At 38.4% G+C, this 18,920-nt stretch overlaps 1 protein-coding gene across 5 annotated transcripts in view; it reads right to left on the bottom strand.

Moving 5' to 3' along the window:
* Positions 1 to 11,838: 11,838 nt before the first annotated feature.
* The window catches only part of PRRC1 (proline rich coiled-coil 1), a 33,569-nt gene continuing 26,487 nt past the window's right edge, over positions 11,839 to 18,920 (bottom strand). For all 5 annotated transcript variants that reach the window (XM_074812038.1, XM_074812037.1, XM_074812041.1 and 2 more), the window contains 2 exons: positions 17,610 to 17,712; positions 11,839 to 13,193 (listed from right to left, as the gene is read on the bottom strand). In XM_074812038.1, coding sequence (XP_074668139.1) covers positions 12,984 to 13,193; positions 17,610 to 17,712 — 313 coding nt within the window. In that variant the 3' untranslated portion in view covers positions 11,839 to 12,983. The remainder of the gene's footprint in view (positions 13,194 to 17,609; positions 17,713 to 18,920) is intronic.

Below are 18,920 nucleotides of genomic sequence, written 5' to 3'. Positions count from 1 at the left end.
AGGGTCTTAGAGGATTTTGTCAGCAGATCTCTTGCAACATGCAAGACCACAACAACCATGCTGTCCCAGCTACACATCCTATTTCTGACACTGGTCAGCAGCAGACTCTTAACAAAATAACACAAGAACCACTCAGCACACAATGATGCTTCTTGTGCTAAAGCTTTCCATTTTCTAGCAGATGTAGATTAAAGATACAGTTGTATCTGCATCTTTATGATTAATGGCATTTCATACTTCTCCATTAGTCTCTGTTTGAACCCATTTATACTTTCGGATTTACCAGGATTTAGTTCACAAAAGAGTGCTTTGACTCTGCAGCTGATATGACCTGCAGTATGTATAGTTGTTAGTTCTGCTGGCGATCTAGTTGAGCTGTAACTCAACAACAAAACAAAACCACAATTTGACCCTTTCTTCCACCTCTATTTTTCAAGAATGATACAAGAATCATGCAAAAAACACCAAAAAATCAGTTTTTCTGCTTATATTTTTGATAATTGAAATAAAGAATATGGTGCAAAAACTATCTACAGATCTAAATGCATCAGCTCTGGAAATCCTCAGGTTTTATCTACTTGCTCACTTGGAAGGTTTGAAGCATGGGAGCCAAACACCAGCAGAAAATGCGTGAAAAAACTTTCCAAAAATGAGGTTTTGAAATCAAACATATCTTAGACTAGAGCATCACACTGTCTCTTGTGCATACTCTACTGTGGTGGTTACTGCATGAACACTGTCCTCCTCCATATGAAATCACCACTCAGCTGCATGTCCTGCTCTTACTCTTACCAACCAGTGCTGGTTCCTTGCTGTATATGAAGACCTCCTCAACTACATGAAAATAAAAATCACACAGAAACACAACATCAGGGCAACCTGAAGCAGTACGCCTCTATCTGTGACTGTCAGATCAGCCCTCCTCACTGATGTTAGATGCTGAAGGCAAAGGCAGAGGACCAAAAGAGCATGCAGCTTTGACAGAGGTGTCGAGTTGTTCTTCAAAGAGTAAGGGTAGAGTGAAACACTGTCAAAGGCTGGAGGAATCAAGAGGTCCCCAACAGCATCCAGGGAGAGGATGACAGGCCTACCACAGCAGTAGGACTTCCCTAAAATGGAAGAAAGCCAATGAAACTAGGCGAAGAGAATTAAAATTCATCATGCCTTACGTTATCTTCATTTTGAAGTTTTCATCAGCTGTGCTTGTGAAATAACACCAACATCCACACAAAAGCCGATGTAAAACCTTCTGCCCTTAGCTTTGGCTGGAGCAGAACACAGCAGATTTATGCAAGCATTCATGTTCAGCACACCAGGTACACATACAGCTGCACCAGCTGCGACCTCTGACACAGAGGTCTGGCACCTCTTGTGTTCTCCCTTGCTTTCTTGGCATTGGTATCCCTGGAGTGGATGATTACAGGACTGCTTTCAGACTAGCTCATCTCCCTTTTAGAGGAGTACACAGAAGAAATTACACAGTGAGGGATTACACATCCAAAATTTAAATGCTTTCAGCCCAGTATGTCGCATGTGCAACCCAAAAAATTCATATAGAAGTACAGCACTAAGGCTGTCATATGAATAGAGCTAAATGCATGTAAAGAAGGAATGAAGCAAACACAAGCATTTGCTCCATGGGAACTTGCCATCACCAAAACACTGGCATAGTCAGATTGAAAGGGGTTGCTGTTGCATATACAGTTCTCTAGCTTGCTCAGCAAACAGCCCCACATCCCATTAGAGAAATGTCAAACATTTGGATTCTTTCAATTATAACTTCTCATTAATATTACATCTTCATTGAGTAAAGTAAGAGATAAAGAAATAAAGTCTTTAATGTGTGAGGGTACTCAAACACAATGGGATGACTATAAATAAATACATGGACAGATACTGCTTCTTCTTGTTCTGATACTTTTGCAAGCAACACGCACTTGTATGTAGATACCTCGGTAGAGAGTACAAAACCTTATGGCATTTACGATTGCTTAGACAACTGGTATGTTTCCTGCCTCTGAGCTGTTTTCCTACAGTGCCTAATGCATTGAAGATGTGCAGAATTACATTCTTTACCGAGAAACGCTTCCCCCTCCCTATACAAACATATGTAAATAAAAAGATATACACTGAAACTATATTATTGTAACTGTTTTATTCATACCAGTCTACTAGGAATTTACTGGAATTTCCTCTATAAGTAGCGATTTTCTGAGTAGGTGCTTTGAATGGCTTCAAAAAATTCAGCAGAAATATGTCTGTCTTTTAAAAACTAAATTTAAAGGTAATTAGGCAACTTCACAGTTAGAAGGATGTTATATTGGCAGAGGCAGGATGTTCTGCTCAACTTCATCCTGAAAACATGTGTCAACACTGACTGGAGAGATCTGCTCTCACAAAAGTGTTCAGCTAGCACTAACTAGAAAGGTGGTTTTGATCACAGCCAATGAGTATCCAGATTAATTTCTGAAGCTGTAAAATACTGGGCAGCATATGAAGTCTCTTTCAGTTCCCAAAACTATGAGACATTTGCAAGCTTAGATTTCTGTGGGTTTCATTCCACTTTTTTATCTGTGGATTCAAACCCAGTTTGTTTTGGTTTCGCCTTAACTCAAAAGTCAAAACAAACTGCAAAGAAAACATTTTTTCCTATTCAATTAATTGTATGGGAGCAACGGTTTGGTATTATCCAGTTCTGCAGAACTCTGAAAAGTATCTTGTGACCTGCTGTCTTTAAATGAAACCAAATCAAAATCATGAAAACATGGGTCTACCTCATCAGTCTGCATGAACGGCTGTGTTTCCACTTATGTTAGTGAAACAACACTGATTTAAACTACCAAAGAATTGAGAGCTTGACTAAAACCAGTCTTGTTCCATTCAACAGAAATGTAGAGGTGGGCTTCCACATCACCAAAACAGAGAGCAAACAGGTAATATAAACAGGATGCAGTGAGAGATAACTAAGATTAGCAAAGCAAATTAAATAGATCATTCAAAAATGTTACAAAGGCCTTTTGCAGGCAAAATGACAAAACTTTCCCTCTCGTACTAGGAGAAACTTTACAACTAGAAATAGACCTAAGAAAATTTAGCACTGTTTTTGTTTCTTTTGTCTGAAACTGTGTGCATTCACACACATGACCTTATTCAAGTATTCTACGGACTTTGCTAGTACTGCTTCATGTGCATCAGATAACAGCTAGTCTTTATTCTGTTTTAGTGTACCAATCTAATCTGCAAAAGCATATGTTCAACCATTTCCCACTCAGTATCAGACAGCCCTCCGAGAACAAGTAAGAAAAGCAAAGTCGCTAATGCAGTGACTTTCAAAGTTATTTCGGACAGTTACAGAGGCAAGGGAAAATATGCCAACACATACCATCATCAAGAGTGGCTGGATTTTGCACCAGCTCCGACCCACACGTTTCCAACCCCCTTTACTTCACACTCTTAGTCCCCAAAATACAGATTCAACTCCTCAACCTTATAATTTTACTCTATACCATCTTAAATTAGGCTTATAACTCTCCCTCCCTCCTCAGCTTTGTGCTACATACTTCACCATCAGATAGGTCTTCCACAGCTTCCTACTGCAAAACTACTGTTCCCACCATGGATGGATTCCTATACAGCTAATCAGAACCAGAAACAAGCTCCAAAATGCACCTGAAGTCAGCCATGGCATCTGCAGGCAACAGCTTTTGTTTCTTGTTTGCACCTAAGAACCCAGAAAGCAAGAAGAAATTGGGAGCTCAGTCCCAAAGTTCAAAGTTACTCACTTAGTAATTTTGCTGTCACTGATGGTAAGAGAACCTGCCCTTACAGATTCATAGGATTTGCAGCACTTCAAAAAACCAAAACCAAACCACCTTATCCCCAGTGATAACTTTAATTTCTTAGTTTTATCAATTTAAGAAGAAATTTTTTATGTCCGGTATTACTAAGCTGCAATGTCCAAGAAAATAAGCTCTGCAGATTCAAAGGATTATATCTACATAGGACAGACAGAGCTTATAATGCTTACATTACAATACTTACAACCTTCTAAGTATTGGGATGTGCATTTTATAAATACTATGAGATCCACAGATGAAAAGAATCATGTAACAGTGCGATTATTGATTACGGTAGCTCCTAGTACATTAAAAACAAATATTCCCCTGTCCTTTCCTCTTCACTTTTGTTTTTAATAGATTTTGTCAAAAACCAAATTGCAGTATCTGCCTTGTACATGCATAATGATACTAATCCCATAGCAACATCTCAACTACACCATTGATTGCAGGATAACTGTTTGCCTGTCTGGGAAGACTTTCTAAACCTGTTGCTCTGCAAGATACTGTTTTCTACCTGTTGTTGGATGGCATAGCTATTTCAGAATCCCACTACTGGTCAAGATACTCTTCCTTACACAAAATACAACTTCCTGCACTTTTCCAAGAACTCATGGAACAATCACCACTTATTTTCAACAGTTGTTCCTGCAACTGTAAGAATTAGATCATGAAACTGATCCCTAAGTACTATGCATTCACGTGTGGTCTATTGTAAAAGCAAGCAGAACAGCTCTCTGTTTGATACTTGAGGAAAAAATAAATTAGGGTGCTTCTCACTGTGGTTAAATGCCATTCTTTTCACAGCCTGCCCCAGTTTGGTAACTGTAGTCAGTCAAGAGAGTTTAATTAAGCAGGTATCTCTTATCTACTAATTTTCTCACCAGAAAACATAATTTTAATCCATTTTTAGCATACAAAAGGGCAACAGCTATACTTTTTTTTGTTGCCAAGCTGAAAAGAAACATGTTTCCTCTAGTATCCTGTTAGATGAGAAAAGTGCTTTCTTCCATTAGGAGACCGTCCTATAAAATTGTCTCAACTGCACAAGATGTAAGGCATGAACCTACAGATACTCAAACTAAGCCTTTTCACATGAACACTTAAAACTCAGAGAATTCTTGATGGAATAGAAGAGAATTTGACACAGTGGGTCAATACATTGTTCACAACAAAGCTACTGCATAGTATTTTAAGTTTGATCTGTATCAAATACATGCTGTTTGCATTGATCTGACAAAAATAGACTAGAAGTGTGAAAGTATTGATGCATAATTTCCAGCACCAGATCTTAAAAAAAATTTAAAAATTCACATTCACTCTTGCCACAGTTTTACAAGAAGCATGTTTTTGTGATTAATACAAAAAAAACCCCAGACACAACACAGAATTCTATGTAATTTTGTATTAAAGAAAGTCAACATAACCTTGGAAAACCAACTCGTCTGCTCTCTCTTCCACTATACGTAGTCCACGGCTATAGTCACACACACTTGTAGAACGCAGATAGTTGATGTGGTGGTTTGACCTTGGCTAAATGCCAGGTACCCACCAAGTCGCTCTATCACTTCCCCCCCTTCCCCTTTTTTTCTCAACAGGACAAAGAGGGGAAAGAAAATAAGATAGGAAAGAAAAAATCAAACGTTGTGGGTAAAACAACAGCAGTTTTAATATAAGCAAAGCGAAGCAAAGGTCCGCACGTGGAAGCAAAAAAAAGAAACCAGATTTATTCTCTACTTCCCATGAACAGGCGATGTCGGGCCTTCTCAGGAAGCAGGGCTCCGATACATGTAGTGGTTGCCTCGGAGGACCAAGGGTGACCCCACCCCCTTCCTCCTTTCTCCCAGCTTTATACTGAGCAGACGTCATATGGTCTGGAATATCCCTTTGGTCAGTTCGGGTCAGCTGTCCTGGTGGTGTCCCCTCCCAAGATCTTGCCCACCCCGTCCCACTGGGGGGGGGGGGGGGGGAAATGTCAGAAAGAGCCTTGGTGCTGTGTAAGCACCACTCAGCAGTAGCCACAACACCAGTGTGCTATCAACACCCTGCCAGCTCCCAGCATAAAACACAGCAGCAGGAGGGCTGCTACAGGGGAAAACCAATTCTGGCTCAGCCAGACCCAGTACAGTTGAAAATCACTTTCTGAACACAAAATATTTTAAATTTGCCTGTAAAGTTTTTAAAGCTACATCTACTACTTTGATTCCAGTATATGAAAAATCACTGCATTAGCTCAGAAGCAGCAGTTGAGTGGTTTTGGATCTGTTATACCTCTGCAGCACTGTGTATTCACAATTTAATTGCCAGGTCATAGTCTGGCTGCTTTACAAAGTCAACTGGCTGGAATATCTAAAGCTTTGGCAGAATTCTGCACAATGACATGATAAATCCAACCAATTGGCATTTTTTCATCTTAAGAACTGTAGCTATATACACCATTACTTTTATGCTAATAATTTTTCCTGAATTGTGTAACTATGGACGGAACAGAGCCATAAAGTCAAAGTCAAATGGCTCTGAGATTCAGGATGTCAAAATGTGAGTTCTTGATAGATTACAGACAAGACTTAATTGTTGAAGTTTAAATTCACATCAGAAAATTAATCAAGTTTGAAGCTATTTTATTCTGGTTTTCAAGTCTGTTAACAATTTTTAATGGGATACAGGATGTCCTTACTTGCTACTCGTTCCAGTGACCGCTAACAGTAGGAAACAAAGAAAGGTGTTTTAAAAATTGGTTTGGTTAAAAATCATTAAATGTAATTGTAAACTAGACCCACAGAGTTCTCTCTTTCAGTGATACTGTTCAGTGATAAACTCTTACTTTCCATCTGCAAAGTTTACATCACATCATACTATTATGAAAAAAAAATGGCTGCTTTGACAAATATCCTTAAGAATTTTTACTAAAATTCTTTTTCACAGGTTTATACTTACAGAAGTTCTTCAAAAACCTCCCGCTTGAAAAAGACTCACTGAAAAACCTACCCTATGCTGCAAGCGTAAACATCAAAGGCAACCTGTAAACTTCATTAAACACAGACACCAAATGACAATTATGCTAAATGTCTCTACTGCAAGACTTGCAGGTATGTGTTGGTGCTCTTCTAAAGCTGGCTAAAATCAGCAGTAGCAGAGACAACCAAGTTAATCTATGCTCCCATCTGATTTCTCAACTACCCTCTACTATCTCCTGCATCCGGGGCATTCAATAAAAGACAATTAAGTTGCTGTACCTTCTCCTCCACTCCTCACTAGACATTCCTACTTCTCTGGTAATCTCCTGATAGTTTTCACATCCTTTCGTACTTCATTCTTTTCTTTATTGTCTTCTGTCATTGCTCACTATCTTGCCCAAATTGAGCAGGTGTCTAAAAAAGAAGGTTGGTATTGGAAGGCATTTCTAAAAACCTTTTGTTAACAGAGAACATTTTGGAAAGTATATGAGCAGTCAGAGGCTGTTTTTCTTCTGATTTTGGATCAAGATATTCTATCAAACTATATTTGCTGTTTCAGCAGGACCCACATGCCCCACACTTTCTTCACAGCTGTCTATGGCAAAACGTGAGAGGGGCAGCTGGCTGAAAGTTGGCAGATTAGTTTCAAGAATGTGTGGGGAATTTTACAACCAAGATTTTTCTAACAGAGCCATGCTGCTCTGAACGGTGCTGTGATGAAAAAACTGAGGCCAGGCCCAGAGCAGTAAGTTTTCAGCTCAGCCTAGCTGCAGTCAAAACAGAGAGTGAAAGCAGCCCCAAGTAACTTCATCTGATTATGAGTAGAGCTTATTCTGCTAGGAAATCTTCAGGGGCAGAAAATTCCACCAACAGGGCTATAACACCTTAAGCCACTACAGCTGCTTGTAAAGTCAATGTCTGACTAAGGCCACAGCACAAGAACTGGGATAACTATATACTTTCTAAGTCAAAAAGCTGTTCAGACTACTTACTGTGCAAATGAAGTCCAGAAAAAAAGTTTTGTCCAAGAAAAGCAGTTTTTGCACACTTAAATTTCCAGCCCTTCTCTAATGGTAACCCAGTCACATTCTCCTTCAAAATCCTCGTTTGTGACATCATGCCTAAAATTCATCTAAGAGGGCATGCCAGTGTATTTGTTATAGAAAGTACTTATACACATTAAGGAGTTGAAAAAAATAAGTCATTGTTATCTGCTCTAATTTCTGGCTGCTGCATCTTTAGTGAAATCAAATCAACTGCAACAGGACCGAACTTGTCCCTGGCATACATCTCATTTTAACCTTTGCTATTCTGTATTGTATATTCTTAGGGCAGGGCACCATAACAAGGTAGAGGTGGAAATGCAGCACACATAGCCACACTTTTGCTACCTGTACCTTGACACAACTAGCAAGTGTTTTGAAAAAGCAGTGCCAAGGGTATCAACCAGTCCAAAAGCATCCAGAGCTCAAATACATCCCTGTGTTTTTCCTTCTGTTATCTGCACTACCTAGAATAAAATTAGCACATGTAAGCTCATCTCTGCTGCCACCCATGTACACTTTGTTTCACAAGTACACCTGTAACTGGTAGGCATTTGTTCCTCTTTTTGAGGATGCTAGTACTATGGCAAGTATCTGGCTTCTTTTTGCAAAGCTTTCAGCTTGGAGCTCTGTTAGATAACTTTTAAGCAGGCTACAGGTACTTCCAAAAATATGGAGTATCCTTTTTTGTACAGAATGGATACTAACTATGGGACCAGAATATCGGGAAAAATAGATAAAACTAAGTCTAAATATTTCACTCTCTCCTAAACACCCATTTTTGAACCAGACAGGCAGGCAAACTGAGTGCTTGCATCAAGCCTCAGAGAATCTTCCTTTCTCTGGCCTTGCAGCTTTCCCATCACGTGGTTGGGTCCAATTTTCACAATTCATTCATTCTGCTCCTGGGAACATCCCAGCCCATTAAAGTTTTCAGCCTCATCATTGCATGGGAGTATTTGTGGGGATATTCCTTAGCCGAGCCATCCTTTTACATTTTCTGATTAGATTCTTTAAACATTATCCTCTTGTAAGGGGTTGCTTGTTGTGAAGTTGGACCAAATGGGTAGAGTACATTTATTTAAAAAAAAAAAATCAGAATTTCCTAAGCTCATTGATGATAAAAACTATCCAAAACTCCTAACACAAGTGGCCATGAGGAGTAAGTTGTCACAGAAAGTATATGTGACACAGAATGTCTTTTTAACAGGACATAGCAGGTTTTTTCCCCTTCAAGAAAACCAATTAGAATAAAAAAGCTGGAAAAATATCTTCAGTTTCCATCTGATCTACTAAAATCTCACTTGCAGAAACAAACAAAAATTCTGTAACTGACTCTTAGAGCTGATATCACATACACACAATAAAGGAATTTCAAAGGCTTCTACACTTGCCAGCAGGTGCTAGCTCTCATTTCTTTAAACTTCGTTAAGTCCTGAAACTATTTTTCAGCCTCCAATTATTCTTCCTATATATAAAATCCTTGTGCTGATTTTTCTGAAGACTGACCTATCTCCTATTAGCCTATACAGATCTTCTTAAATTCAAACTGAATGTATCACAGCTCTGCTAAATACTACTTTCAATAACAACTAAAATCCTGTCATTCTGCAATGCACAAGTGACTTTTCAAGAGTCACTACCTTAATGTGTACAAACAGTACATTTAAACACTTAGCATAAGAGGGGCTGCACAAAAGCAGCAAGTGTTGCTGCTTAGGGTACCAGGCAATAGCAGAGCTAATTAGCTATCTCCAACATTTTAAAGACTCTGCCTCAGTTTAAAGATCATGTAGATCTGCTTCATTTTAATGCAGACTGGAAGAATTTGGCTGCATCTATCTGAAACACTTTAAAAAATGGTAGTATAATGGACAAATATGTATTTTGGCAAGCACGCAGGCATGTAAAGGTTTTTAATCAGGCCATCTTTGTCAGAGTCATGAAACAGCAATCAGTGCTGAGAAGACTGGTGCAATCATCTGCCACATTCCAGCCCCAAGGAACTGAACTGACCACATGCTGGCAGTGAATTAAATCATAGTATCATTATAAAGATGTGCAGCAAAAACAATCAGTGCCACCAACACCACAGCAGAGCATGCAGTTATTACTACATTTTGGCTTATCTACAGATGCAGATCACCTCTCACAGCCTGGCCTTGTGTTCCCTGCTGATTACGGTGCTTTTACATTTGATTGCTGCGAGACAGGAGCTACAATAGAAGGGGGTCAGGCCAAATTATGTTCTTTTTACAATGTTATTTATCAACGTGTATTTCCTTGCTGAGGTAAGTACTTCCAAAACATCATGAAAGCACTGAACAAGCCCATGGTCTTGGAAAAATTGCTTTCAATACTGCTTGCTACAAAAGATACAGTAAACAAAGCAATTACAACAGCAATTCCAAATGCAGAAATAAATCGCAGCAACCAATGTAGCTGGTCTCCCTTTCTTCTGGATGTATCCCTCAGACCATTTTCAGCAATCCTTGATATCCTCCACCTTCAAATGTGGGAGCTTTCCTGATCTTTTGGTTATGACACTCTGAGCAAACTTACCCATTCACAACGCAGCAGAAGTGGCTTCTGCAGCTGTACCTACAGTGACGACTAGCAGTTGAGAACTGTCTTTACATGTTGAAATGTGCTTTGGTATCTGCTTTTCTAAGTTGATTTCAATATAAATTTAACACAGGATGTCAGTGTCCTACCTGTTGAGCTTCCTCTCCTATTATTACCCATAACGTGACCCAGCAGATCATAAAAAGCTGAATGTTATCTTAACTTGCTCCAGAATTCATTCATGTCAACTGCAACTCAGACTCTGAAAAGGGCCTTCACTCAGAGAGGAAGTAATTTCAAATTTTATTAGCTTTCCAGAGCATACTGCAGACATTTTTCCTTTCCTTGGCCTCTCAGGGAAGAAGTTCAGCTCCTGGCTTTTATAGAAGGATGTTATTTTTCATACATAAACAAGCAATGCCCTGTAAAGGGAGGGAACTAATAGAAAGTTACCAAGTTGAGCCACTTTAATTCTCGGGTGAGCAGTCAAAACTACATCAAAAGATCTTCATCAAGCCAAGATTTTGAACGGAGAAAGACCATTTCACTTGACCACACCATATCCCAGCACCCAGCCACAAGGAGAAAGTACACAGAGAGAAAAGCGGGCAGCCACTCTCATTTTAGCATAAAGAAAGCAAATTTTTACAGGAGAATAGAGACCTAAAAACTCTCTTAAGGCACGCCAGGGCAGTCGTAGAGTATGCCACACTGGCAGCCTCATAAGATAGTGCCAACATCACCACAATGAACCAAGTGCTGCAAAATGAGAAGCTGCCTTCTGCCTCCCCTCTTACCACCTCTGAAAAACAGAGAAGGCCAGGGCTAGGAAAGGGAGAAAGAAAATGTAAATTCTTCTTCAGTTTTAATTTTAACTCATGCCAGGGCACATAAACCTGCTGATGATTTCGTATCCTCTTCCTTTGCATCATGGAGGATGCTGTAAGCAGGGGATAAAAGGGCAGCATTCAACATATTATACAGTTCAAACCAAAATTACACTAAAAGCAAAGATGACTTAACAATGCCAAACTACTTAATGACAAACAGAAGTTCCTGTATCATCCTTCCAGTTTATGATACTAAGAAGTGGTCCCAACAAGTGACCTCAAGACTGCAAGAGTCAGGTTCTGTTTTGGTTTTCTTTCAGACAAGATACGTGTTTAAGTATGTGCCAAATCTGTAACTTGACTGTGCAAGCATAATTTCAATAAAGAGATGTTCATCAGCTATATTAAAAAATAAATCTTTAAAATACAAACATTTATTCATCTAGTTTACTGAATAAGCCAATTAAGGCAAAATATATTACTTGGAAATAGACAGGCTTTCACCGGGTTCAAACATGAGCTGGCTTAACAGTACATTGTATATAAAAATGTCCTTTGAAAGCATCTAAGAAAGGTAAAGGCAGAGCAATATAAGCTGAAAAACTGCTTAAGGCAAACAAAAAGTATTTGTTTATTCTTTGTTTCTTAAAAAAAGGAGTATTACCAAAATATTTTCTTCAGCATTACTTCCATATTTCTAAATACAGATTTAAGAATGCGTGAGCATGGATAGAGGGCATTTATACCCATGAAAAAAAATCAGATACCACTGAATATTTATATGAGAAACAGTGAGCTCATGACATCAAGAAGGCATTTAAGACTTAAAAATGTTTAGAAAACCCAGGATAGCAAAGCAAGTGATACACATCTCGCCATTTTCCACATCAAATTGCTGACAACCATACTTGATAGAAGAAATTACATAATTCCATACAAAATATAAAGTTTGGAAGCACTAGAGTAAATTATGTTGTTGAAACTGCCGAGATAATTTCATGCGTATGTGGTACCTGATCTAAAACCCAGTAAAGCAACTTGAAATTTGTCTAGTGTTTTAACTGGACATGAATTTCATTACTGTTACATGCAAAGAAAAAAGATGCAGCATGGAAAGTGAGATTTCAAAATTATTTAGCAACAACTTCAACTAATAGGGCATGGATTTGTGGTCTTCTTCAGCAGCTCACTGTTACGTGTTGTAAAAACTACTCAGCATCACTCCCGAGAACTTACATACAGACACCAAACCTATGAGGCATTAAGTACCACCTAAGCACAGGCCCCACGAAAACACCTAATACAGAAGGTAGTCTCTCTGGATTGAAATGCGTATGTAACATACATGTTATGCTGTAAACATGTTTATATTATTAATGTCATAGAAATAGCTAAACAATGAACCCCTTCTTTAAAAAAAGTATATTAACAAAAATATCTCAGCAAATGCCTAGTAAGGTGTCAAATAATAGCACATTCCACTTTGCAAACTGTAATGCTATTTTTCCCAGTTATAAATATGTTTGTTCTGATTTCCTGTTTTGTGACTCATACTGGAAATCATATAGTAGTTAAAAATTGTAATTGCTCATTTCCACCACTCGAATTTACCTTCACTTCTTAAAAGGTAAAATACAGTTTAGAGTTAGATTACAAATCTGTGTTGGATTCACCAGGAATTAGAGTATGTAGCTTTCACTTCAATTATAGAATCAAAACCAGCATTCCTTAGCGTCATGGATCAGCCTTCTTTCAAACGGTCCTGGGTGGTAGGTGTTGTTTGTACATTCCTGCTAGAGCCTTAGCTGCACTGTAGATCATCTGTCGACGGGACATGCCAGTGAATACCATGTGCCAATCAGTCCTGCTGACATTCAGTATACTCTTCTCAAGCACTTCGCCCACAGTCACCAACAGGCCTGACCATCTCAGATTGTAGTCCTGAGGAGTGAGACTCTTAGCCTGCGTAACATTTTGAGAAGTTTTTATTGAAATAATAATATATAACATAAAATATAATTTGAAATTAGTAGTTTTGCTTCTATCTTCACCATTACCAATTTCTGTAAGTAATCATTTTTATATCAATAGGACTACATGGCAAACTAAAGGGTATCACAATCAAAATTTCACACTGCCCCATAATTTGCCTAGCCAATACTTTTTGGATTTGTATGTATGATGGTCCAAATGACATCTGAACTGTATAAAACCAAAATACGATGCTTAAGAGAGTAAAGACATTCCGCCATTACCAGGAAGTTGTTTTCTCTTTTAAAGTAGCCAACAGATGGAATCAATAATGATACACATTTATACAATGACTCTTACCCTTCAAAGTTTTTAAAAACAGTTAAAATGTCCCTCTGAAGCAGGCAAGTAGCCAAATACAAGAAGAAAGTTGGGCCTGGCAGAAATGGAGGACTGAGATATTTGCATGAGATCAAAGAGGTTTTACATGCTGTAATTCCCTAAAGTTGGAAGCAGAAGGGAAACAGTGAGAAGTATCACCACGTTTATCTGGTTTGATGCTCATCAGAGGCAACCATGTCTGGTCACTGTGACATACAATGAAGGGTAGATGACTTTTAGCCTCAGTAAGACTGTTCTAAGTGTTACTCAGTTCTTAACAGCAAAGCACATTGGGCCCAATTCTTCATACAGATTTTATTTTGAGAAGTATGTTCTGAGTTAGTATGTTTCTAGTGCATGTACAGCAGATCAAAATTCATTAGTGTATTCCAGCCTTCCTAAAACTAATTTCTTGCAACAATAACAGCATATGTAAGTTTGTTAGAATATGCAGTCTGCTCCAATATCAAAGTAACTTGTTATTATCAAGAGGTATATAAAAGGCAGATTTCTTAAGCAAAGGAACAGGAAATTTTCCTTATTAGTCAGAACATATTGGCAGTAAGATGGCATCTAGCTGCAAGTAGGGACTATATCTGATTACGATACCTCCATTATGATCCACAATTGTACATAACTTCACAAATTAATTATTTGGTATTTTTACTGCTAAAAATCAGTAAACTTCAAAGAAAATTTAAAAAACCCAAATAACCTTGCAGTAGTTTCCCATCATGGTTTTCTGACTCGGCAAAAACCAAGATGACACCTGGTCTCTTAACAGAAAAAGGTTCTCAAAACAAGTCCTCAAATCCACCTTTTCCCCTCCTCAAATCAAGCAATATTTAAACTTACCAACAGCCTTGAGTCTCATCTTATGTGCTCAGAAAACTCTGTGCCATGGGTAAAGACATGTAACAAAAGACTATCCGTTCTATACAGACAATTTACCACTATTTCCATTACACCGAACAGTAAAACACATAGCTAGCAAGAATTTCGAGGAATATAATTGCTTTTAATGTTGCCTCTATTAAATCTTTTGTACTGTGGACAACAAATAACATTGCCTCTTCCACACATATCACTTCTCTGTTCTTAGTCTGAAAAACAACTATAAAAATGCTGGGTTTTTTTTTTCCTGTCATCATCTAGATTTTGATTAAAGATACTGGACTGGATTTACAAAAACACATGTTTCTTGCACACCCCTGAGAGAAACCCACTCTGATTCTAGAACAGACATAATGGGAACAAAGGTAACAACTGGTACATGCACACAATCAAGAGCCCAATGATTCACACCACACATTATGTGTAAGTTAACTGAAATATGTAATAGCAAGACTAGAAGAAAATTAACTCCGAAGGTATGAAAACAAAGCTATGTTTTGCTGTTGATGTACATACAAGAACAGTTTTCTTTAAACAGGAGGGTAGGACTCACTCTAATTCAAGTTTAAAGGCTTACAGTTCCACTGAATCTGTACTACACACCAAGTCATACACTAAAATGGTTGCATAAAAGTTAAAACAAGAACGTTTTCTGCTATTACAAGGTAAACACTACTTTTCAAAGTTACAAAGTATGTTTACCTAAGAGAAAAAAATACTCCAAGAGTTAAGATATTAACTAGTTTTTAAATGACAAAATAGAGAATATTCTGTGAAACAAAAATTAAAGGTAACTATTACGCTTTATATTTAAAAAAAAAATTAGTTCATATCAGTGCTCCATAAAGAATGTGACTATTTAAGTAGAAACTTCACATTGCTATGCCTATTTTCACAGCATCATAGAATGGTTTGGTTGGAAGGGACCTTTAAAAATCATCTAGTCAATGAAGCTGTATCTGCTTAATTAGTATTTTTTTTCTTGTAGCTTCACATTTTTCTCTACACTTTTTGAAAAGCATCCTAGAAAACTACAGAGACAGAGCAATATTCTTCTTTTGCCTCTCATCAGTTTTTCAAAGTTGTAAGAACTCTCAAAAATAACAACTAAACCAAATACCATGAATGTTCACGCTATTGGAATTAGTACTACCAAAAAAAAAAATTAAACAGCTGCTATTTGTTTTCTCAAAACAACCTCCTGAGGATCAAATCCCAAACAGTTTTGTTTTGACATTCTTCAAAGAATCATTTATTTAAAAAGAATTTTCAGACCAGAGTTAACTTATGGATGACACCTATCTGCTGTCAGGCGACATCCAGTGACCGGAGTTTGGAGTAATTCCCAGTGTGTGACCAAGGAAATGTAAATAATCTCATGAAAAACTTCTAATGGTGATATTTAAAACCTGCATAGTACTTATATTTGCTGATAATTAACAACATAAATACCAAGGCTTTACAAGGTTTATTAAAAATTGAGTGGTAAGATTTCAGTTTATAAAATTGTGCAAGCTACTTCACTGATTTGCTAACATGTACGTTTGTGCACACAGGCACTTCACTATTACAATTTTGTTAGCATTAGATGAAACTCCAATATGTATGTGAAGTAAGTTAAGGAAAGGACACCAAGTCTTTGGATGGGTAAGAGTGCTTACTGCACTTCCTTGGTGCATTTGCTTAGTGCATTACTTAAGCTGCAAAGACCTCCTTCCGCAGCTGAGGAAGAATGAGTATTCTTATTTTATCTATGTAAAGATTCTCAAGGGTTAATTTTAAGTCACTGAACGAGACTGATGACAATATTTCAATTACTAAAGTTTTATTTCCTTTTTGACGGAGTACTTGGCGGCCGGTCACGAGTGGTGTCCCCCAGGGCTCGGTTTTGGGGCCACTCCCAATCTTTATTGATGATCTAGATGAGGGGATCGAGTGCACCCTCAGTAAGTTTGCAGATGACACCAAGCTGGGTGGGAGTGTTGATCTGCTCGAGGGTAGGGAGGCTCTGCAGAGAGACCTGGACAGGCTGGAGCGATGGGCTCAGGCCAACTGGAGGAGTTTCAATAAGGCCAAATGCCGGGTGCTGCACTTGGGCCACAACAACCCCCAGCAGCGCTACAGGCTTGGGGAGGAGTGGCTGGAGAGCTGCCAGTCAGAGAGGGACCTGGGGGTGTTGATTGACAGCTGGCTGAATGTGAGCCAGCAGTGTGCCCAGGTGGCCAAGAAGGCCAATGGTATCCTGGCTTGTATCAAAAATAGCGTGGCCAACAGGGACAGGGAAGTGATCTTACCCCTGTGCTGGGCACTGGTGAGGCCGCACCTCGATTCCTGTGTTCAGTTTTGGGCCCCTCACTACAAAAAGGACATTGAATTACTCGAGTGTGTCCAAAGAAGGGAATGAAGCTGGTGAAGGGTCTGGAGCACAGGTCATACGAGGAGCGGCTGAGGGAACTGGGGTTGTTTAGTGTGGAGAAGAGGAGGCTGAGGGGAGACCTCATCGCCCTCTACAACTACCTGACAGGAGGTTGCAGAGAGCTGGGGATGAGTCTCTTTAACCAAGTAACAAGTGATAGGACAAGAGGAAATGGCCTCAAGTTGCACCAGGGCAGGTTTAGACTGGATATTATAGGAAGCATTTCTTTACAGAACGTTAAGCGTTGGAATGGGCTGCCCAGGGAGGTGGTGGAGTCCCCATCCCTGGAGGTGTTTAAGAGTTGGGTCGACGTAGCGCTGAGGGATCTGGTGTAGTTGCGAACTGTTAATGTTGGGTTGATGGTTGGACTGGATGATCTTCAAGGTCTTTTCCAACCTAGACAATTCTGTGATTCTGTGTGGTTAATTTTTTCTTGGAATATTTCTTCTTCATTAACAGAAAAGTAAAACTAGTGCTTTGAAGTGCCATGTATTGCAGAATGAGACTCTTGATCAAGAATCGCTTTGCCCCAAATGACTAAATATTTTTGGGTAATATGTAAACATGATTCAAAACCAGTTTTTATCCTCACTTCATAAATTAAAACACTCAAGTGGAGCAACTATCAGTAAGAACTGACATCATAAATGAAATTAAAACTTAACTCTTATGTTTCAAGTGTTAATCCAACACTGGTAAGAAAACTGAAAATTCACCTGCTGAACGTATTGCAAAGGCACTGGTGTTGCTTGGGTAAAAGCTTCCAGATGAATTCCGTGAATTGGATCCTCAATAATCAGACATCCAATGTCAAACCACCTGCAATGACAGGCAAGTTACTTTTCTTTTGAATACTGAGTATCACTCAATTGAAAAACAACATGTTAGCAGTTGAATTAGGACCATTTTATAAACTCTACTGCAAATGTAGTAATAATGTAGTAAGAAGTTTCATCAAAACATTCTAGTATTTTTCAAGTAAAATTTGCATATATCAAGTTTTATATATATATAAAATTATAGTGCATGTGTACACATGTAAAATACATAATATACATAACAAGATATAAAATACATGAAACTTACAGATCAAAGAAACAAAGAAAGCTGGTAGGGTGGACATGTGTGCAGATACGTTCTTTTGGCCATATTTATTATGCCACAGATTTAATTCAGTCTTTGAAAAAATGTTTCTCATTACGATAACCTTCCCTAACAATTAAAAAAAAATCATATAATTCATGTTCTATACGCAGAAGGTATTTTGGTATGTCTAATCCTATAACAACCTTTTAAATGATTTAATCAGAGAAAGACCTCTGCACCATTCAGAAAAGATGGTGCCTGCTGTAGCAAACACAGTAAAGGCTACTGAAGCAGTACCTGAAATGGTTCCCTATCTAGCTTGCAAAAACATTAAATCATTTCTCCCTATCAACAAACTAACAACACTGACATGATCCCACTAAAACCAAGGGGAATGCATCATCACTACCTCACTGTATTCAATTCCTGTAACAGTTTTATTGTTGAGTTGCCACAGGAGAAACATACTCCAGGGAAAGGACAAACACAAAATCAAGGCCAAGAATCATAAAAAATATAAAAAGGAACATTATTGTAGCTATTGTTTCATATATATTAATGTCTACATATAAACTGTATTTTATTCTTTAAGTGCAGGAAGTAAGGATGTTGTTAAAAAATGCAGGACTCCAATTTTAAGAAACAACTGGCTGGGCCACATAAGCTTCATGTTAAGAGTTTAGTGGAGCAAGACAGGAAGAAGTACTTCACTTGCATAATCTTCGTAGCAGGGAACAGAGCACTGGAATGCACTGTGATAGAGAACTACCTCACTTGCAGCTATGAAAGACTGTTGAGAAAGCTTCGTGGTTAAACATAACTTGCTCCCAATTAATAAATGAGTTAAAGGGTAAATTACATATAAAAGAGTTTGCAACCTTTTCTGCAAATAGTATTCAGGACATGCATTTGAAAGGGGAAGTAATGCCCTTCAGCTGTCT

The sequence above is a fragment of the Strix aluco genome, chromosome Z (genome assembly GCF_031877795.1).
Source record: "Strix aluco isolate bStrAlu1 chromosome Z, bStrAlu1.hap1, whole genome shotgun sequence".
Taxonomy (NCBI): domain Eukaryota; kingdom Metazoa; phylum Chordata; class Aves; order Strigiformes; family Strigidae; genus Strix; species Strix aluco.
This window is presented reverse-complemented; position numbering and strand designations above follow the sequence as displayed.